Source organism: Microcaecilia unicolor, chromosome 5, assembly GCF_901765095.1.
Source record: "Microcaecilia unicolor chromosome 5, aMicUni1.1, whole genome shotgun sequence".
NCBI lineage: Eukaryota > Metazoa > Chordata > Amphibia > Gymnophiona > Siphonopidae > Microcaecilia > Microcaecilia unicolor.
In genome coordinates, this window is record NC_044035.1 from 97,171,511 (window position 1) to 97,194,387 (window position 22,877).

General features: G+C 40.9%; 1 protein-coding gene across 4 annotated transcripts in view; it reads left to right on the plus strand.

Moving 5' to 3' along the window:
• The window catches only part of CABCOCO1 (ciliary associated calcium binding coiled-coil 1), a 165,753-nt gene that overhangs the window by 61,751 nt on the left and 81,125 nt on the right, over nt 1-22,877 (plus strand). For all 4 annotated transcript variants that reach the window (XM_030204840.1, XM_030204837.1, XM_030204838.1 and 1 more), the window contains one exon: nt 5,923-5,995. In XM_030204840.1, coding sequence (XP_030060700.1) covers nt 5,923-5,995 — 73 coding nt within the window. The remainder of the gene's footprint in view (nt 1-5,922; nt 5,996-22,877) is intronic.

Sequence of the window (22,877 nt, forward strand, 5' to 3'; positions counted from 1 at the left end):
TGCTTTTATCTGTTTTTTCTCAACTTTCTTCTCAAGGTCTCCTGTCCTTTTGACATTTCTTTTCTTCCTGTCTGCCATCCCTCTTTCTTCTGTGTCCCTATCCATCCAGTCCAGGATCTCCCCTCTGTGTGCCACTCCTTATGTTCCATCCATGCCCAGCATCTCTTCTATGTCCCATTCCCTCTACTTATTCAGCTTGTCACCTCTCTCTCTCTCTCTTCACCTCCTTCTGCACCCCACATCCCAGGCTCAGCATATCTCCCTCCATTGATGCAGAGTCCAGTCTCCTCTTTTTCTCTCCCCCTCCCTCCCCACCTATCCCCTTTGGCTCTGTGCATTCCTTCTCCCCCCCCCCCCCCTTTCTTATCTCTGGAACCTTTACACAACTCCCTCCCTCCTCTTTCCTTCTCTTTGGAATCAGATTTTTTTTTTCACAAGGATATTTTTATTCAGCAATAGAATGTTTTACTTTTGTGTTTTTCTCTTCCCTGAAGTTCTCCCTCTGCAACCAACACTTCTGCTCTGTTTAAAGAACCAACAGCTGCTCACACACTTAGACGATTCCCTCCCCCCTCCCCTCCCATGGTATTCTGTGAAACAGAATTAAATCTTTTCATAAAGATACATTTTTCTTCATTAAAAGATTTTAGGTTTTTGTGTTCTCTTACTTGCTCTTCTCCTTCCCTGTACAACAGTAGTACTGCTACTCAAGCATTAATTGGCTAACACGTGCTGCCTATGAGGATTGCAAACTCAGCACCTGGATTCTAAAGAATGGGCAGACTGCAGCTCAGTTTCAGGATCCTGGACTAGTGTGTGGGCTGCTGGGAGTTGTAGTCTAGGAGGGCTCTGCATGCCTGAGATGGAGGTAGTGGGGCACTCACTTTTCCAGCAGTAAAGCAGTAGTGGCACACAGCATGATGGGACTCTGGCTTTTACAGCCAATCAGTTTTGCCAGTGGGCGGGTGCTTGATTTGCTAAGGTGAGCTCCTCTTGTGGGAGGAGTGGTTTCAGCAACCACCGCAAAGAGGAGGCAGGGATGCTTGATTGATTACTGAGGTGAACTCGTCTTTTGGGGTAGGGTTTCAGCAGCCACCACAAATGAGGGCTGTGTAGGGCTGCTTGGTTACTGAGGTGAGCTTCTTTTCCTGGGAGGGGGGAGAGGGGCCAATTTTCATCAACCACCGCAAATGAGCAATCTGTTTCAGCTGAAAATGAAACTTGGCGGAAACCTAAAACCAAAATATGCAGAATAATGCTTTTTTGTCAGGTTCATCACTGAAACCAAAAATGAAATTCGGTTGGCCTCTATACTTAGACGACCAAGGATGACCTTCTGGTAATTGTTGAGATGCCCAGAGAAGTCGGGGTGAGAGAAAGGTCAGGTGGATGAGGGAGAAGGGCTTTATGAAGGGGCAGGGCTGTGGTTGATCATTTGGGTGGGAAGGGCATTTTGAAGGAGATTCGGATCAGGTAGAGGGTTTGAAAGGGGGGCGTTGATTGGCTGGTGGAGTTTGAAAGATGGAATCTGTTCAGGAGCGTTTAAAAGGAGGACCAGATTGAGTGGCTGTTGAAAGGGGGAGGTGGATTGGAGGGCACAGATGGGAGGATTAGCTGCTGTAGTGACCTCATCAGCAGTAGGGCAGTTGCGCTACCAAACTGCAGGTAGGTTGGCTGCATTAATGGCATATCTTGAGATGGCATTAAGTGTAGCTGTGCCATCAACAGTTTAAATAACTAGTGTATGGTACTGACCTGCACGCTAGCTGTCACAGCAAGTCACTCTTCTGTTTTGCCCATGTCACACCCGCACACCACCCCTACCTATGTTAAGCAGCTAGCTAATGTGTGTTAGCCATTTGTGTGGATCTGTGCTAATATCTAACACATGGTAAACGATGTGCTGGGGACTCCTTTTTTTTTTTTTTTTTAATTAAGATCAAAGAAGGGACATAAACAGTGATACAACCATACTTTTCAAAACACACAATTTGAATAAACAGAAATAAATCTTATGCAATTCTCTGACATACACCCCTTAGGAAAAATATCTGCTGTCATATACTGTTACTGTATTTCCCTTTGAGAATTGGTACAATATCTGCTGATAAAAGTACCTGTGAACTGGCAGCAAAATGGCTGTTGCAACCTGTAGTGCAGCGATTCCCAAACCTGGTCCTGGAGGCACCCCAGCCAGTCAGGTTTTCAGGATACGCACAATGAATGTTCATGAGAGAGATTTACATGCTCTGCCTCCACGGCATGCAAATCTCTCTCATGAGGAACTGAGTTAGATTCCCACTTCAGGCACAGGCAGCTCCTTGTGACTCTGGGCAAGTCACTTAACCCTCCATTGCCCCATGTAAGCCGCATTGAGCCTGCCCTGAGTGGGAAAGCGCGGGGTACAAATGTAACAAAAAAAAAAAGGTGCCAAACGAATCTGATTGAATTATTTGACTGGGTGACCAGAGAATTGGATTAAAGACATGTTCTAGATGTAATCTACTTAGATTTCAGCAAAGCCTGTGACACAGTTCCTCATAGGAAACTCTTGAATAGACTTGACAGGCTAAAGTTAGGACAGAAAGTGGTGAACTGGATTAGGAACTGGTTGACAGACAGACCTCAGAGGGTGGTAGTTAATGGAATTCACTCGAACGAAGGAAAGTTGAGTAGTGGAGTACTTCAAGGATCGGTGTTGTGGCCAATTCTGTTCAATATGTTTGTGAGCAACATTACTGAAGGGTTAGAAGGCAAGGTTTGCCTTTTTGCAGATGATACCAAGATTTGTAACAGAATGGACACCCTGGAGGGAGTAGAAAACATGAAAAGGGATCTGCAAGTGAGAAGACTGGTTAAATGTTTGGCAGTTAAAATTAAGTGCAAAGAAGTGATGCACTTACGGAATAGAAATCCAGGGAGACGTATGTGTTAGGTGGTGAGAGGCTGGTATGCACAGACAGGGAGAGAGATCTTGGAGTGATAGGATCTGAAGGCGACGAAACAATGTGACAAGGCAGTGGCCGTAGCCAAAAGGATGGTAGGCTGTATAGGGAGAGGTTTAACCAGCAGAAGAAAGGAGGTGGTGTTCAGTTTTGGAGGCCGTATCTTGCTGAAGATGTAAAAAGACTTGAAATGGTCCAGGGGAAGGTGACAAAAATGATATGGGGCTTGCACCAAAAGAAACATGAAAAGAGACTGGAAGACCTGAATATGTATACCCTAGAGGTGAGGAGGGACAGAGGAGATACAGATATTTCAGTACTTGAAAGGTATTAATATTGAAACACATATTTTCCAGAGAAGGGAAAATGGTAAAGCTAAAGGACATGAATTGAGGTTACGGGGTGGTAGATTCAGGAGTAATGTCAGAAAATTCTTTTTCACTGAGAGGGTGGTTGATGCCTGGAATGCTCTCCCAAGCGAGGTGGTGGAGAAAAAAAACTGTGGCGGAATTCAAAAAGGCATGGAATGAATACGGAGGACCTCTAATTAGAAAATGAATAGTGTAAAAAGCAAAACTTAAAGGGTTGCATATGAGTTTGCATGTCAAGTGGTGCTAAGATGACAACTCTAGCTGTATCAACGAAGGCTGGTGCTGAGCTGGCTTGTACGGTCTGAGTCCCGCATATAGTAATCTTGATTGTTGGATGAGCTGGAGAGAGCTTTGATGGAAACTCCAGTAGTTTGGAACGTGAGGACAGTGCCGTGCAGACTTTTATGGTCTGTGTCACGCAAACGACAAGACAGATTTGGATAGGCTGGAGTGGGCTTTGACAGCAACTCCAGTAGTTGGAACATAAGGACAGAGCCAGGTGGACTTCTACTGTCTATGTCCCAAAAACACCAAAGAAAGACCATGATCAAGTATATAATATAAAATTCATTGTTGATTTAATCTTGAATTGTTAATGAATATGACTGTTGGGCAGACTGATTGGACCATTTAGGTCTTTATCTACCATCACTTACTGTGTTACTATGATTGCCTATTTTCATTGTATCCAAGAGAAGAGAATCTAGGACATAAGAACATGGCGAGATCCATTCCTTATTATTCGTACCCAGAGATGAGTGTTAATGTGCCCAAGGGTGATCCGATGAAGATTTGCATCACAACCATCTTTTCATAATTGAAAAAGGAACAAAATGTTTCTTATGGTGTGATTTGTGACAATATCTGATGATCCCCCCCCCCCCCCCCCCCCAAAATGTGACATATCCTTTGCATTGAGTTTGTTAAATATGGATGAAGAATGATTGTTTGGGACAGTCTGTATATTATATTTTAGTCTAGGCATAGAGCTGATGTAAATGCTCACACCTAGATTGCTAAATTATAGTATAGCCCAGACGTCATCTTCAAGCTATGTGTCTATTGTGCTTAGGCACCATTATTTAGAATAGTGTGTAGCATTTGTACATGTATGTGCACACATTTTGTGCATATATGCTGGAACTCCAGTCATTTGTACAATTTCACTCCTAAAAGCCGAAATGGCTCATCCATTTACACATCAACCAAAATATTACTGCAGACAATGTGCGATCAAGAAAATCACAAAGAAACCTTTGATTGAGATTTTGTAGCAGAAAAGCACCACATATCGAGTGCAAATATGCCACAGTATTTTCTGACTGTAGTTTCATATACATACTTGCATACTGCCAGAACCACAGTTCATTGCAAAAACTGGACACTGAACCTTTCAAGCTATGTTGCTTTAAACTGCTCAAATAGTTTTTATTGTGGGTTCAATTCTATAAATACGAGTTTGTTTCATAAGACGCAGTCAGAATACAGTTCAGAGTTACATTACTGATGTCATCAAATATTGACTAAACTATCTTTTTGATGGTTAATTGCAGTCTGTTTCCTATTAAAAAGACCCCATGATCTCTTTGTATTTAAAACATTTCATCTAACTTTTGAAGACAGTTTTAACACAAAACAATTTTTTTATTGGGGAATGGTAACAATACAAAATGTTCTTCTGTTCCTGTTTGGTGTCTCTTTGAAGAACGACCATGTCATTTAAACAATACAGATGCCACTGTTTATAAAACACAGAATAAAATCTCAGTATAATGCACCAACTCAAGTTTACATCTTACCTTTTTGTACATATAAAATGCTCTGTTTTCTCTTCCAAACCAATTCTCCCTTCCATCCCACAATGATAATAAGTAATGTCCCCCTCCCCAAACAGCAAATCACCCAAATATAGCACATATAAGGTTTTTGTTCTTGTAACTTCATATGAATATTCTACAACACATTGACCTCACCTTATCCTAACCTCCTGTATTTTGAAGACAATCTTAAAAGGAATTCCAGTGAATGACTGGTCACTCACCACCCATCCTTTTCTTCACTACTGTGTGTCATGAATGAATGCTGCTTTCCTATTTTAAAATGGAGTTCCTTTCATATTTGTATTTTATATTTTTATTGTAACCCACTTTGCTCTACTGGTTAAAAAAAGCGGTATATCCAGAACTCCCAAGATATTGGAGAAAACAGCAGAGTGGTATTTGTATAAGCATAAACATAACCATTTTAACTGCATAAATTACCTCTCTTAAAAATTTTGTACCCTCTGTTTGTTCCACAGTGCTTGTATTTTAATCCGCACTGCAAGTGGGCATTACCAAAGTGGGGCTATATTGGAGGACAAAACTATGTACATAGTTCTGGATTTTCAAAACTATGCCCATAATTTTGGATGGAGAGAGTATCCTCAGCAAAAGCAGATGCATATTTCTACGGGTAATTTTTCCTCCAGCAGTTGTGAAAGTTAGAGTACTTGTATACTTTCCCTTAAAAGGATGGAGCACATAACAGTGAAGTCTTAACAGTGTAGATAGTTTGAAAATTGCCTCCTTTGTAACATAAACATATGCTTCCTTTCTATGTTGCAGTTTATTTCAGCACTATAAGCTGTATCAGTTTATTTTCTACTGTCCAAGAAGTGAAGTTGTACTAGGAGTTGAAGTAAGTAAATCATATGGATAAAATTAACAAAGCAGAGTTATTCATGGCTTACATGTGGCAATATCAAAAGCACTTATCCAGATAGCAGGAACCGCTCTACTACTACTAATCGTTTCTGTAGCACTACTAGATGTGCACAGCGCTGCACACATTATATGCAGGTACGTTCTCTGGCCCTAAAGGGCTCACAATGTAAGTTTTTGTACCTGGGACAATGGAGGGTTAAGTGACTTGCCCAAGGTCACAAGGAACTGCAGGGTGCCAGGATCAAAGCCTGCTGCAATAACCATTAGGCCACTCCTCCACTCTACAGATAAATGCCCTATCAGATCATTTTCAGTGGCACTGTCTGGCTACTGCCACTGAAAATTGTTACAGACTGCTCTGGATAGTGCTGGGACAAGGGATGAGCGTTCTGCCTAATTCTACAGATAGTCGGCAAGATTCACTTGCTATCTGTATAGCTATTAGATTAATGTAGCCTAACAAAAATACTGTTCTAACTGAAACCACAAAACTCTAAGAATAGCAGTTGAATATCATTGTTATTCGATAGCCAGTGGTAATCATTGCTGTTTACATGTATTTGGCACTGCTGGCTAACTGGAAAGTAGCACTGAATATATGGAATATACTTAAACGCTGTTGCCAGCACTTAAAGAAAGCGCCAACTGCAGTGCTGCCCAATGGGGTTATGTAGGATGTTTTAATTACATTTTCTATAAAAAGTTAGCGAAAATAAAACAAAAGCCCTCACAGTTGTAAAAACATACCAGACAATGTTCCAATAGTTAAAAGTTTATTAAAAACATCAAGACTCAACTCGAGCTTAGTTCACAGATTCAGTTCAAGTTGTGTACAAGGCTTCTTGAGGAACTTTGTAGTTGAGGACGCATTCCTTTTTAGACTTCCGGTGGGGCACAGTTTTAACCGAGCATGATATAAAGGATCAGTAACTCCTGAGGCAGGCCTGATAGGCTGAAACGTCTCGTGTTGAGTCTTAGATGTTTTTAATAAGCTTTTAACTATTGGAAAGTTGTTTGTTTATTTTGAGTGACTTTCGCTGTGTGTGTTGTGCCTATATAAAGTTAGGACAAGTATTTCAGTGGAGGTCATAGAAATCATGAATAAATAAACAAATGAATCCTTGTATTAAGTTACAAGAGTAACTGAACTATCGCCTGCAACATGTACAACATGAGATGAGAAAAGCAGAAATATGACAGCTGATGTTTTCCATTTCCATCTCAATTTTATGAGTATAAGGCTGTTTATAGCTATTCTGCATACTACATTCTTTAATTTGTAATTTTTAAATGAGTATTTTGTATTTCTTATCTTTTCATTACTTTTTATTCTCTAATTTTTTAGGTCTTCATTTGCATGCTGGATTCTTTCTTTAATTTGTAATTTTTAAATTTGTATTTTGTATTTCTTATCTTTTCATTACTTTTTATTCTTTAATTTTTTAGGACTGCATTTTGATTACAATTTTAATCACAATTATTCATGCAATTAAAGGTAGTGTTATCCCTCCTCCCCCCCCCCCCCCCCCCCCACTGCAGTTTTTGTGACTGTGAGCACAAGGAGCTGCAGAGGGGAAAAATAATATACCTTTAATTGTGTGATTAATTGTGATTAAAATGTTAATCGAAATGCAGCCCTACTACTATTTCTATAGTGCCACCAGGTGTATACAGCACTTTATAGAAACACAGTAGACAGTTTATGTTTCTCGAAGTTTACAGTCTAATAATGACAGACAAGTGATAGACAAAATGTTTGAGGTGGAGATCAAAATTAAAACAGTGGGTTCAGCTGTAAAGAGGGAAGCCTTTTTGAGACACTGAGCTAAAATAGTGGGTGGAGTCCAGATGAAGAGGATGACTCCCCTACCAGATTATGTGAATCAATAAGAAAATCTTTGCCCATAAACAATCTATATTCAGTGCCCAAACTATGAAGGCTTAAATAGACCTATAGAGTTTAGACCTGTAGTATAATTTAGGTATGCAGTAAAGGGTCATCTGCATCCTTAGGCATTGCAGATCTTTCCTTCAGATAGCCATGAGAGGGGATGGCTACAATAGGAAAATAGTGGCATATTGATTCTTAAATCATTATTTTTTTTTCTTTTGCTATATTTCTCTTTTTTATTTCAGAGAAGGTAGTAGTTTTTTAAGTGTTGTTGACTTTCACAGTTAATAATGCAGGGGTAGGCAACCACTGTCCCCCGGAAGGCCACAACCCAGTTGGGGTTTCAATGATTTCCACAATAAATATGCATGAGATCTATTTGCATACAGTAGAAGCAGTATATGCAAATCAATCTCATGCGTATTCTTTGTGGAAACCTTGAAACCCCGACTGGGTTGTGGCCTTCCAGGACTGTAGTTGCCCACCCAAATCAACCCAGTCCTTGGGACACATCCATCCATTCAGGTTTTCATGGTATCCACAAAGAATATGTATGAGAGAGATTTGTGTGTATTATCTCATATATATTCATTGTGGCTATCATAAAAATCTGAATGGCTGGTGTGTCCTGGTTTAGAAGCATTATTAGGCTAGAGTTCTGGATTGCATGAGGGTTCTTTATTACACTTCCAGTTGTAAACAGTAGGAAGGCATTACACCATGTGGACAGTAGAAAATAAACTGATACAGCTTATAGTGCTGAAATAAACTGCAACATAGAAAGGAAGCATATGTTTATGTTACAAAGGAGGCAATTTTCAAACTATGTGGGATCAATTAAGAGGAGCTTCATTTATGCAGTAAAAGCTGTATTGTTACCTGATAGGTTCAATTAGCAAGATTTTAAACAATTCACCAATCTATGGGTCCTGTTTGCTAAGTTCTTTTCTCATAGACATAAAATGGGAGAGAACTTTAGTAAAGGATGTGATGGTTCTTGTTACTAGAAAAGATCCAGGTGTAGTGGGCAGGCTAGGTACAGGAACTGGATCCCCACAGGATGTGGTCGTCCAGGTTCAGGGAAAGATATGGCAGGTTCTTCCAGCTGTAGCAGCCACCTTTCCTCTGGGTTGAGACCTCCGATGCTGGTGGCTGTTTGAATCTAGAACCCAAGGAGAGAACCAGAAAGCAGAAGAACCTCAATGGAGAAACAAGTGTAAGGTACTCACCAACAAGGGGCAAGGCAAGAATAAGGCCAAGACCCAGTAGGAATATGAGCCAGATCAAGAAGTATCTAACGTGATGAATAGAGAAGTATGGGGGGGGGGGGCAGGTTATGAAGCACATCAAGGCACCCATAGGGAATGTGCACAGAACAGTCTCCCCTTCCCCCCTCATCTGCTTATAAACTGTTCACGAATACCTGAAAGAAAAAAACATAGGTAGCATAATTAAGATACATGAAGGCCTGCTTTGGCTAAGAAAAGGAGAGGAATCTGATAGCCAACGGTAATTAAGTGGCAGCCAATTAAAAAAAAAAGTGGATTTCATTATTACTTTGTTTTTCATTCATTCTTTTTAATGCTTTTCAACACATACAGAAAGCAGTTATGAGCTGGTTCATCTTTCTCTCTGTTTTACTCCAAAGGTACAATAACTCCCCATAATAGATGTAAATTTATGAAACTTTCCATTTATTAATCCTGTTTTATGAGCAGAAAAGGGGGTTGGTTGTATGTATCTTATATAGCCTTGTATTGTTTACCTCATGGTTGATGCACATTTTCATAAAAAAAAAATTTGACTATAGTTACCTGATGTTCATCTTGACCCTGATTCTCCTTTCTGAACTCTGTTTCACCAGCTCATTTATCATATCCCCAGCTCCTTTATACAAACATCCCTATCCCCCATTTCACACATACATGGTCCCTGCATCCCCTTCCCACACTGATATGGCCTAGGAAGAGGAGAAGAGCACTAGTAATAGCATGCAGCTGCATCCTCCTTTGCCACCCAAGGATCTAATAGTGCTTTGACCCATGAGAGGTGTCATACAACCACACAAGTCAAGGTAGCAATCGGACCCTGGGCTGCACAGCTTCTCGCTTGAATCCTAAATACCCTTAATCAGCATTTACATAAACTATTCTATTCAATGCATATCCACCCACATTCCTAATAGGAGTTGTAACAGGTTTCAGTAAAGATAGCTTCAACATCTGAGGGATATTCAGTTATCTACAAATATCATAGTCTTTTCCACAAACAAATATGTTTGTAAAGCTTTTCTAAAATATAGAATGGAATTTGTCTTAATTGTCAAGGTAAGGTGTTCCAAGTTCTAACACCTTGATAAGAAAATAAATGATCATAAAAAGCTTTAATCGAATATTTCTTAGTTTGCAAAAAGTGAGAGTTATGTCTATAAGCAGGAATAGCAAGTAATTTAGTGACTTCCTCTGAATTTTGACCATAGAGAGATTTAAAAACTAAGCAAGCTAATTTTATACTGCAGACGTGTTTATAGGGAGCCAATGAAAATTAGCCAAGAGTGGGGTAACACTGTCAAATTTACTTTTTCTAAAAATCAATCTGGCAGCGGTATTCTGCAACAATTGCAAACTTTTTTGAAGTTTAATTGTAATGTTACAATACAATTGCAATAATCTAATTCTAGAAGTAGAATAGATTGAGCTATAATTCTAAAGCTGGTCTGAGAATATTAGCCGATTTCCTTTTTAACTTCCGAGTAGCAGCATGAGGAATTCTTGGTTCTCCACCCCACCCCCTAGGGCCCCACGGTCATACCTTTAATATCCCAGGTGGTCTAGGGGGTCATACGAGTAGAAGCAATGCTCTCTCATTCCTGACCAATGCAGGTCAGACCTCAAAATGGTCGCTGTGACCCCTAGTGGCAATCTCATAATGGCAATTTTGAGGCTGGACTTTCAGTGGACCGGAGAGAGAGGGCATCGCTCCAGTCACTATGATCCCCTAGACCACTGGGATATTAGAGGTATGACCATGGGGCCTTGTGGGTGAGGGAGCTTGGGCTTGGGCCTGACCTTGGTTTTTCTTCTGGGACAGGGAGGGAGGATCAGAAGAAGGAGGGTTCATGTTGTTCCATGGAAAGGGAGGGAGGATGATCAGAAGCAGGGTTTTCCTAATGTTCTAGGGGTTGGGAGGTAGGATTAAAATTGTAACAGGGGCCGGGACCTGGCTAGAAACCCTTATGCAGGTCCCAGCCAATATTCCGCTGGAATTCATATGTGTCTTATAGCAGACATGGCTGAATATCAGCCAGAACCCGCATATGCTCCTGCGGCTTCCATAGCAAGAATTGGCCCCCAATTATTCAATGTCAGTGCCCAGATAGGGCCCAGAATTGAATATATAGAGCTAATTCTGCCCATGGTGGTCAGTGTTTAAAAGCAAAAATACTAACACATCAGCTGAATATCAATCAGATTGATTCTTGCCCTTAATAGAAAGTCCTTCCAGGAGGCTATTGCTGAAATCAGTGTGAGTTTAGAAAAGGTTGCCTGCTGGCTAAAGATCATCATTTTTTTTTAGAATGTCAAGAAATCTGAGATTCTTTGGATGGGGAGGGGTGTGTTACACCTCAGGATTTGTGGAGAACATTTGTCATTGAAACATTCTGTAAGAAATGTGGGCGTTTGGTTAGATTCAAATTTATAATTTAAAGTATATCTCTCTCTGTTGGTAAAGTAGTACTTTATTTTTTATGGATGATTAAACATCTTTGGGTTTACTTGAGTACAAAAAGTTTGATAAAGGCGAGTCACATTCAGATTGTATCAAGAATTGTCTATGGTAATGTCCTTTTTAGTGGGGCTATCTTAAAAAATTGTTATATTCAGGATAATTCTATAAATGGCGTTTAAAACTGTGTGTACAAATTCGAGCACATTCCCAATTTGAGCGCACAATTTAATTGAGTAACAAGCCTATTAGCACCAATTTTGAATTGCATGTCCATCTTGCTAATTGCTATTCTACAAAGATGTGCATGTAAATCCTTTAGCGCATAACTGAAATGGAATGTGGCCATGGGACGGATATGGACTAGTTAGGGCATTCAACTTGCATGTCTTTTTATAGACGTTTTTTTCCAGCACCCAAATTTGGGTGCAATTTACTGAAGTTAGTCCATTGCATCCAAATGTTGCAAAATAGTGGCTTGTTGAAAATCACAACATATTTCTTCATTATTGAAGACTCTTCATTAGTTAACAGTTGAGCAGTGAAGAATTTTAAGATTTTGGCTAGGATTTTTAGAGCAGTGTTTCTGATCTTATGGTGCCTTATCAATCGGATAGTAAATTGAGATCTATATCATGTACCTTCCAGTAAAGAGCCAGTCTTTCAGATTACTAGTAAGTGAGCATTTTTGGTGATGGCCCCATTCTTTTGGAATCAACTACCTAAACGGGTTGAAGAAGAATCTATTTGTGATTCCATTAAGAGTAAATATTGGTTGTGGAGACTGGCATATGGTGGTGAGAAAATTAGGTGATTAGCAGAGGGCCTCTTTTACAAAGCCACACTACCGATTCTCGGTGTGGCAAATGAGAGGAAGCCCATTCAATTCCTGTGGGCTTCCTCTCATTTGCCACGTGGGAACTGCTAGCATGGTTTTGTAAAAGGTGTCCAGATTGATTAGGTTATTCCTTCTTTGTTCAGTGGATTTATCTATTTTTTTTTTAATTTCTTCCTCTGTTGTAATATTTGATATATATATTTTTAGTTTGTTTTTTTACATCCCATTGAGGTTTTTATTAGAAACAAGTAATAAATGTGAATAAATAAATTATCTACTTTTGGGACTCTACCAGATACTTGTGACTTGGATTGGCCACTGTTAGGATATTAGTTTTGATTTACTTTGTTCTGACCCAATATGGCAATTCTTAAGTTCTTAAGAGGGGAGCATCTGTACACACATCCTCCTGTTCATTTGAGGCACGATCAGGGAATCATAATTCTCTTAGCCCCCTACTGGTTGAAGCAAGTTGAGTCCTTCTGTCTAGAACTTTCCATAAGAAGAATATTCCCCAATGCTGATCAAGCAGGGCCAAGTAATGCTATTGCATCCCAGCATTTCTGTCACAATTTGGCTGTTGAATGAGTAGCTTTAGCAATCCAGGATCTGCGTCATATTACAGGTCATTCTGGCATCTATCAATTTCTCCACTCGGAGATGTTATGGTTTAAGCGTAAAACGTTTGGTGTGACAGAAAGCCCCCCTTTTTTTTCTGTCCCACACAAAAGCTGCTCGAGTATCCTCTACAAGTGACAGAGTCATATTTTAAACCCAGTTCCATTACGTTCACCTGACAGTAGTTGGCACTTATTACTATTTAGAAGGTAAGGCTATCTCTGGGCAGCTTCTAATTGTTTGCCTTTTGCAAGGCTTGCTGTTATTGAAACTTCTTATTAAACCACTTCAAATTTGCTCTCATCCAGCCAATGAAAGCTCCATCTAAGCCACGTCACTCTTGTGGCCTGAAGCCTGGAGGATCTTTTTTTCATTGGTTATTTCATCATGCAGAGTTGGCGAATTCCGTGCTTTAGTGTCCAATCTACTGTACACCAAGCTTTTCAGTAATAGGGTAGTTTTTTCCTAAGGTGGTGTCAAATTTATATCTTAATCAGTCAGTCATCCTGACAACATTTTTCCCTTTTCCTCATGTCCACAAAAGTGAAAATTCCTCACACACTTTGAATTGCAAATGATCCTTGCTCTTCTGTTTGGAGCGGACTAAAGCCCTTGTTTGATCCCAGTAAGCCTGGTATTACCATTGGATGAAGACGTTCATCTGTGAGGACTTGTAGTGGGGAAGTTATCAAGGTGCAGTAAAAGATGAGCTTTTTCCACCCCTTTAATTACCAAGGGAGTCACCAACTGGTTCTATTCCCGGGCCACATCAACAAATGCTCACAGTGCTTCATCCACCGCCATTCATTGATCACCCCCCCAATCAGAATCTACAATTCCCACGCACACCACCAACCCCCCTGGATCACAAGCACCCCCCATCAGATGCACCCTCCGAAACACAAGACCCGCTCATCAGACCCCTAACCTCCACGGTACTCTGGGCATTCCCTAATGGTCCATTGGGTCCAGGGCAACAGCAAGTCTTTGTTGCTCCTGTTCTTGGTGGCACCACCCCAGAAAATGGTACCACTAGCGGTATTATCACAGTATTACCGCTAGAGATCAGTACCATAAGAATTCTGCTAGGAGCATCATTTTCTGAGGAGGTGCCACCAAAGGCAGGACTGACTGGAGATTGCTACTGCCCATGGACCCACCAGACCACAAGGGATTTCCTGGTAGGACCCTGGAGTAGAGGGAGAGTACAGTAGGGGTGGGAGGGGGTCTGATGGGGTGGTTTTGTATTGGGGGGCTTTTGATTCTGAGGGGTGGCGGTGATCGAGAGGGGCTTGTAGATCATCGGGGATGGGGGGGGAGGTGGTGGCAAGTGAAGCACTGCAAGCCCTCATTGATGCTACCCTGGAGCATCAGGCTGTGTCTTGGCGACCAGATGCTCCCTGAATGGTAAAATAAACCCAACTTTTGGCTGGAGTTACTTTGATGTCCATAATGCAATTTCAGTATGTATCCAATGTTCACTGTAAGTCGCATTATGGTTCTTTACGTAGTAGTGATCTGCTTTATGTGAATTTGTTTTATATCTCATTACTGTGTAATCCGCGGTGACCTAAATATTGTCATATTAGGACAAGACAAGCTGCATTAGAGCCCTTTAATGTGACTTGAAGCCCTAACGCACCTGCTACAGGTTAGAAGCTTGGTTTTATTTTGAAGTGATTCAAATATATATGTGAAGATACTTCAAGAATGTTTTGCTAATGTTTTCATTTTGTGAAGCCAGAGTGAATCTGTTAGTTTTTTAGTGCAGAACTTAACTATAAAATTATGTCTACATTTTACAAATCATGTTAAAAAAAATTGTTTTTTTTCTCTCTCTGTCCCTTTCTGAGGAAATGACTTTATAATTAAAGGAAGGGCACTGATCTTTAAAACAGGATTAACATTTCCTGTCTTTGTTGCATTTATGTTTGCTGTTCTTATACTCTCCAATTTTTGACAACCAAAAATAGATACACTTGAGCAAATATAGCAAATGTGGGAAAGAAGGCGTAAACTCAAGTCACCAAGAGAAGAAGTAAAAAATAGCCTTGTTGGTACATTTCAAATGTAAATAATAAGAGAATTTATAGAGAAGAACAGGACCACTTCAAAACATAAGGGAAATTTCCAGCTCGGTTGCAGGTCCATGGATATTGTGGCTGTTGACGCAAGGATCTACCTTGCATGCTTTGCAGGTGCAGTATATGTGAGTAAATCTGCAAAAAGTGTTGTATGTTTTTCCTGGCATACCCCAGTCCTGTCCCCAGCACCTTTTTGCCTTTTGAAAAATGGAAGACAGTTTTTCAGAGGACTCCTTCTCCATGTTAAACACCTATTTACCTGCAGAGAATTCCTTTGAAAACTGTTTTACCTATTGAAATAGCTTTAAAATGTACTCTCCTTTTGTGTGAGTGAATTTAAGCTTCCTGTATGGCTGTTTATTGCTCACCAAAGGTGTTGAATCAACTAATAAAAATGACAGATTCATCCTTTTGTGCCATATGAAGTCTCAATACACAGATAACAAGGTACAAGACTTGAATCATATAATTTTAGTTATCCATTTTGAATCATAGGCCAAACAGCCTTTATCTGCCGTCATTTTCTATCTAGTCTGCCCATCCATATCATCTGCTATCTCTTCCTCCCCTAAGAGAACCCACATGCCTGTCCCCCATGCTTGTTGAAGATACAGTCCTCATCTTTACCACCGCCACCAGAAGTCATTCCACGTATCCACCACCCATTCTGTAAACAAGTATTTCCGTAGATTACTTTGGAATCTATCCCCCTTCGACTTCATCAGGTACTCGTATTACTGACTCTTAATGAATCAGGTGTGTATTTTTGTTGTTGTAAATTTCATTTTGAAACATACCCCCCTATTTACTAACGTGCTCGGCTATGCCGACACAGCCCATTCAAAGTAAATGGACTGTGCCTGGATGTCCAACCGCCACCTGAAGCTGAACATGTCCAAAACCGAGCTCCTCGTCTTTCCACCTAAACCCACTTCTCCTCTTCCTCCACTCTCTATCTCAGTTGATAACACCCTCATCCTCCCCGTCCCATCTGCCCGCAACCTCGGAGTCATCTTCGACTCCTCCCTCTCCTTCTTTGCGCATATCCAACAGACTGCCAAGACCTGTCGCTTCTTCCTTTTCAACATCAGCAAAATTTGCCCTTTCCTCTCTGAGCACACCACACGAACTCTCGTCCACGCTCTCATTACCTCTCGCCTTGACTACTGCAACTTACTCCTCACCGGCCTCCCACTTAGCCATCTATCCCCCCCTTCAATCCGTTCAGAACGCTGCCGCACGTCTCATATTCCACCAGAACCGATATACTCATATCACCCCTCTCCTCAAGTCACTTCACTGGCTTCCGATCAGATACCGCATACAATTCAAGCTTCTACTCCTTACCTACAAATGCACCTGGTCTGCGGCTCCTCACTACCTCTCCACCCTCATCTCCCCCTATGTTCCCGCCCGTAACCTCCGCTCACAGGACAAATCCCTCCTTTCAGTACCCTTCTCCACCACTGCCAACTCCAGGCTCTGCTCATTCTGCCTTGCCTCACCCTATGCCTGGAACAATCTTCCTCAACCCCTACGCCCAGCCCCCCTCCCTACCCATCTTCAAATCTCTGCTTAAAACTCACCTCTTCAATGCTGCCTTCGGCACCTAACCTTTCGAGAAATATAGTATACCCTATCAGATTGACTCTACACTTGTCTTTAGATTGTACACCTGTCTTTTAGATTGTAAGCTCCTTGAGCATGGACTGTCCTTCCATGTTAAATTGTACAGCGCTGCGTAACCCTAGTAGCGCTTTAGAAATGTTAAGTAGTAGTAGTAGATATGTGTATTGGACACACGCAGGTCCATTTTTCAGCACACCTGCAAAAAAGGCCTTTTATTTTTAGGGTCAAAAATGGGCGTCCTGCAAAATGAAAATTGGCACGCGTTCATTTTGGCCCTGAGACCTTACCGCCATCCATTGACTTAGTAGTAAGGTTCACGCGTTAACCGGGTGGTAATCGTCAGTGTGTGTACAATACCGATTACTGCCCGGTTAGTGTCACATGCCAGAAATTTTCTGGGGCATGTAGGCGCGCATAGAAAATGAAATAACCGCCCTGGCCATGCGATAGCCGGGTGGTAGTTCAAAATTGACACGTGTAGGACACTTAAAAGGGCCCTTTAGTGACTTAATCATGGAGTTTGTTATTAGTTGCTATATGTACTGCCTAATAGTGGTGGAAAAGCACTGTTGCCTTAGGACAGTGGTTAAACTGTAAAATCTATCCTTTGAAATCTGTTTACCATAATGTCCAATGCTTAGATCAGGGGTTTTCAACCCAGTCCTCAGGACACACCTCTCTTTCTTTCCTATCGGTGATTATAGTTCCTCCTCTTCTCTATTGTATCAGTAGTGGTTCTAACGACCGTGTTGTCTTTACGGCAGTTCGCTATTTTAGCTATTTAGGTGTACAGTCTTTGTAAAGACTGCATCTTTTTTTTTTTAGTGTCTTTTAGAAGTTTACTTGCAGTTAGTGGGTTTTGCCATCTACTTAGACTCCTGAAGCAGACACCTTGCCAAAACACTGTGCCGTGTCGAGTCAGTTTTAAGGAATAAACTGTGTATGACTGCTTTCATCTCCTTGGCTTTCTTGGAAGAGTCTTGTTGACTCCACTACTCTCTTGCCTGTCTTGTTACGTCCGTAGTGGTTTCTGCTCCTCCACCTTGGTGGTCAACTTTTGTATTACATACGCTAATGTTGCCATTAGTACATGACCATTTTTATTAAATTATTGCAGGAGCACCTACCGCCTTCTATGTTGTAGGCGGTAAGGACTCCTTTGTTATTCGTACACTCGATGCACTAACTGGTTATCACTGGAACACCCACTTTCTGCCCCTGGCACACCCCCTCAAAAAAAAGAAAGCTTTTTAGAGCATGTTTAGCACATGCACATTCCAAAACTACCACATGACACTGTAGTTCAACCCACAGTAGTCTACTTTTTGTTTCTGTGTTAGGTGCATGTTAGCACTTAACACAGCTTTGTAAAAGGGCCCTTAAGTAAATAAAATAAAATATGTCCATGGGAAAATGGACTGTGATCGCCAACCGATTTCATACCATTGACCAAAACTGCTTGCAGATGGCAATAAGTTCAAGGCACTATCAACTCGAGTTGAAATTGAAGTGGGTGATGGGTCTGTAATCCTCTACTGTTCTCTTGAACAGTAAAACAGAGAATACAAGTTCTCTGACACAACTATTTCATACTGAATCCTCTCTCCCCATAAATGGATTTTCCCTATAGTGTTCTTACTGCAGCCCATCTTAGGGAAGCTGTGACCCCAGCAGAAATTTAGCAGAGGCAGTCCGGAGAACTGCTACCATAATTGTACAGTATCTGCACAAAATAAGAGATAAGGAAATACATGTACTCTAGTGAAGAGAAGAGAGGGGATATAGAGACATTCAAATACTTCAATGGTATAAATAATGCACAAGAAGCAAATATTTTTCTATGGAAAGGAAATTCTAGAACATGAAGTCTCAAAGGGGGCACACCCATAAGTACATAAGTAATGCCACACTGGGAAAAGACCAAGGGTCCATCGAGCCCAGCATCCTGTCCATGACAGCGGCCAATCCAGGCCAAGGGCACCTGGCGAGCTTCCCAAACGTACAAACATTTTATACATGTTATTCCTGGAATTGTGGATTTTTCCCAAGTCCATTTAGTAGTGGTTTATGGACTTGTTCTTTAAGAAACCGTCTAACCCATTTAAAAACTCTGCTAAGCTAACCGCCTTCACCACGTTCTCCGGCAACGAATTGCAGAGTTTAATTATGCGTCGAGTGAAGAAAAAATTTCTCCAATTTGTGTTAAATTTACTACACTGTAGTTTCATCGCATGCCCCCTAGTCCTAGTATTTTTGGAAAGCGTGAAGACGCTTCACATCCACCTGTTCCACTCCACTCGTTATTTTATATACCTCTATCATGTCTCCCCTCAGCCGTCTCTTCTCCAAGCTGAAAAGCCCTAGCCTCCTTAGTCTTTCTTCATAGGGAAGTCGTCCCATCCCCGCTATCATTTTAGTCACCCTTCGCTGCACCTTTTCCAATTCTACTATATCTTTCTTGAGATGCGGCAACCAGAATTGAACACAATACTCAAGGTGCGGTTGCACCATGGAGCGATACAACGGCATTATAACATCCTCACACCTGTTTTCCATACCTTTCCTAATAATACCCAACATTCTATTCGCTTTCCTAGCCGCAGCAGCACACTGAGCAGAAGGTTTCAGTGTATTATCGATGACGACACCCAGATCCCTTTCTTGGTCCATAACTCCTAACGTGGAACCTTGCATGACGTAGCTATAATTCGGGTTCTTTTTTCCCCACATGCATCACCTTGCACTTGCTCACATTAAACGTCATCTGCCATTTAGCCGCCCAGAGTCTTGTAAGGTCCTTCTGTAATTTTTCACAATCCTGTCGCGAGTTAACGACTTTGAATAAGTTGGTGTCATCAGCAAATTTAATTACCTCGCTAGTTACTCCCATCTCTAAATCATTTATAAATATATTAAAAAGCAACAGTCCTAGCACAGACCCCTGAGGAACCCCACTAACTACCCTTCTCCGTTGTGAATACTGCCCATTTAACCCCTCTCTCTGTTTCCTATCCTTCAACCAGTTTTTAATCCACAATAGGACATTTCCTCCTATCCCATGACCCTCCAATTTCCTCTGTAACCTTTCATGAGGTACACTCTGGAATAATGTTTGAATATGATTTTGCACGGAATCTGTGACTTTACTGCAGAAAGTAAATAGGACAGATTTGATAGCCTTCCCTCTTTATCTGCTATCGTAGTCCCTGTTTTAATTGATTAGAAATGAGTTTTTCTCCATTATCTGGCAAACAGATTTCTGTAACATCAGTGGAAAGATGGGTCTGTCAAAATAACATCAGATGTATTAAAATGGAATAAATTTATATGTTGCAATGCCATAATTTCTGATAAATATGCAGACCATAATAAACTTCTGCATTCATAATTTTGCTGCATTTTCCCTCAGTAGATACTATGAGTACAGATTCAAAACTACATAAGATATGTACTAATTCTGTTTTGCTTATCATTTCAGAATCATTACATAAGAATAATAAATCAGTATGAACAATATTGTCAGCTAAGTGAACTTCGTCTACAAGCCAATAATTCATTCTTACCTCAGTAAGAGGTGCTGTTTTTCAGTATAAATTTAGAACAGGCTGAATCTTCAGGTATTGCATATCAATATAATTTCAGCATCTAAATATTGTTTCAGTTTTGTAGTATTTCATTGTCTTTAAATTAAAATGAAATTACTTCAGCGGGAAATTTTATGTGAACCTTTGAAAAGAATGCAGTTCCTCAAAGGATAGGGGTTGTAAGTGACTTCAAACTGTATATGCTAAATTTTACAATATTATTAAGCAAACATGAGAAAAAAGTGAGAATTTTGGCAGAAGTAAAGTATGTTCACTAAGGTGTATATACAGTAGCGGTGGGGTTTTTTTGTGTGTATTTTTGGAGTTTTTTTTCCCTAATGCTTTTCAGCACAGTTAGCAGGTTTTTTTAAAATAATGGTGCTTACTTTTTGAAATCTCATAGACTTAGAAAGTTACATAGTAACCTATGGAACTTTATAAGTCTATGTACTTTGAAAATGAGCCAATGACATGCTCATTTTCAAAAGAGAAAAAAAAACATCTAAAAAGTGACATAAGTCTGCATTTGGACGTTTTTCTTACAAAAACGTCCAAATCAGTATTTTCGAAACCTATTATTAGATGATTTTCTATGAAGTCCGTCAGAAGTACGTCCAAATCTCAAGGGGGCGTGATCAGGATGGGACTTGGGCATTCCTAAGACTTAAATGTTTTTCAGCCATAATGGAACAAAACAAAAACTGAGATGTTTTGAGTTAGACCTGTTTTTATTATGAATAAGGCACAAGAAGGTGCCCTAAATGAGCACATGACAACTTGAGGAAATCAGGAATGACCTCCCCTTATTCCCCCAGTGGTCACTAACCCCCCTCCCACCCCCAGAAATTGTGATGAAAAACATTACTTGCCAACCTCAGATGTTATACTCAGGTCCATCAGAATACATGCAGGTCCCTGGAGTAACCTAGTAGTGGTTGCAGTGCACTGCAGACAGGTGGACCCAGCCTCCTACCTCTCCCTACCTGTTACAGTTGTGGAAGAAACTGCGAGCCCTCCAAAACTAATCAGAAACCCACTGTACCCACATGTAGGTGCCCCTTTCATCCTTAAGGGCTATGGTAGTTGTGTACAGTTGGAGTTAGTCGGTTTTGGGGGTTCAGCAAAGTAAGGGAACAATGGTCAGATGTGTACCTGGGAGCATTTTATGAAGTCCACTGCAGTGCCCCCTAGGGTGCCTTATTGCTGTGCTTGGGATGTCAGGGGGACCAGTCTACTAAAAATGCTGGCTCCTCCTTCATCCCAATGGCTTGATTTTGTACGTTTTGCACTTGGACGTTTTTTTTTCCAAAATGGAGCAAAAAAAAAACCGTCCATAGTATTTTCGGAAAAAAGATAGACGTTTTTCTTTTTTCGAAAATAACCTTCTTTTCTGTTCAGAATTTGGACGTTTTCTGTAAAACGTCCAAATTCAGATTTAGACGTCATATCAAAAATGCCTCTCTTAGTGTTGTAAAGTTTGAACCTTGAAGTCTTATAACTAAAGTCACTTGGGTGAAAACAGTTGGAATTAATGCAAGTAGTTTATATTGATTGCATTTGATTTAAAAAAAATGAGTCATAATAGTTTTTCTTTCCTATGAAGTTAGAAAGATACTGTAGCTAACAGTCCAAAACTATGGATACCCTGTGGATGCTAAAACAGTAGTAGAGCAGGTTTATGATCTTTAAAAATTACGTTTAAGGATAAAGCTAAATTATTGTTGTACACCGATGGTATTCTTGGCACAATATAAGGAAATTGTACAACAGAGTCCTTCACTCCAAATCATTTACAGATTATAGGGCCTGATTGAGGAAGAAGGTTTAGTGGCATTTGTACTTTATAAACATGAAGACTGGTAGCACCACTAGGCTTGTCCCTTCAAGAAGAAACACATGACTAGACTTTTGGTGGGTGGGATTAGCTCTCTAATGTGATGCTGTACCCTGTTCTTTGGTGTGGGAGGAGGAGGGAGGAGTTTTTGTGAACTTTTGAAAACGTTAAGCAAATTGAAACTATTGTGAGCCCCCCCCCCCACACACACACACTAAATATGTATATTTTATAAAAGAAAATTTTTTTTGGGGGGGGGGGAAGCTTCCAGTGCTATCAAACATTCCCATTTTAGGAAGGGCTGAGTGGTACTATTTTAGACTCTGGTAGGTGTCTGCAATTTATGAGATTGCTCTATTCCCAGGCAGGCATTTGGGTAGCAGGCTGTAAAGAGTGTCTTCAGGCGATATATTGGCCCGCTGTATGTAAAACGTTGCAGCCACTGGATCATATGGAGTAGAGGAGTGGCATAATGGTTGGTGTAGCGGGGTGGGGAACTTGGTTCAGTTCCAGTGACGTACTAAGGGTGGGGGCGGTCCGCCCTGGGTGCACGCCGCTGGGGGGGGGGGGGGGTGCTGCGCGTCTGTCAGCAACGCTCGTACTCTGGCCCCGGAACGGGTTATTTCCTGTAACGGGGCAGAGGGAGCAGACA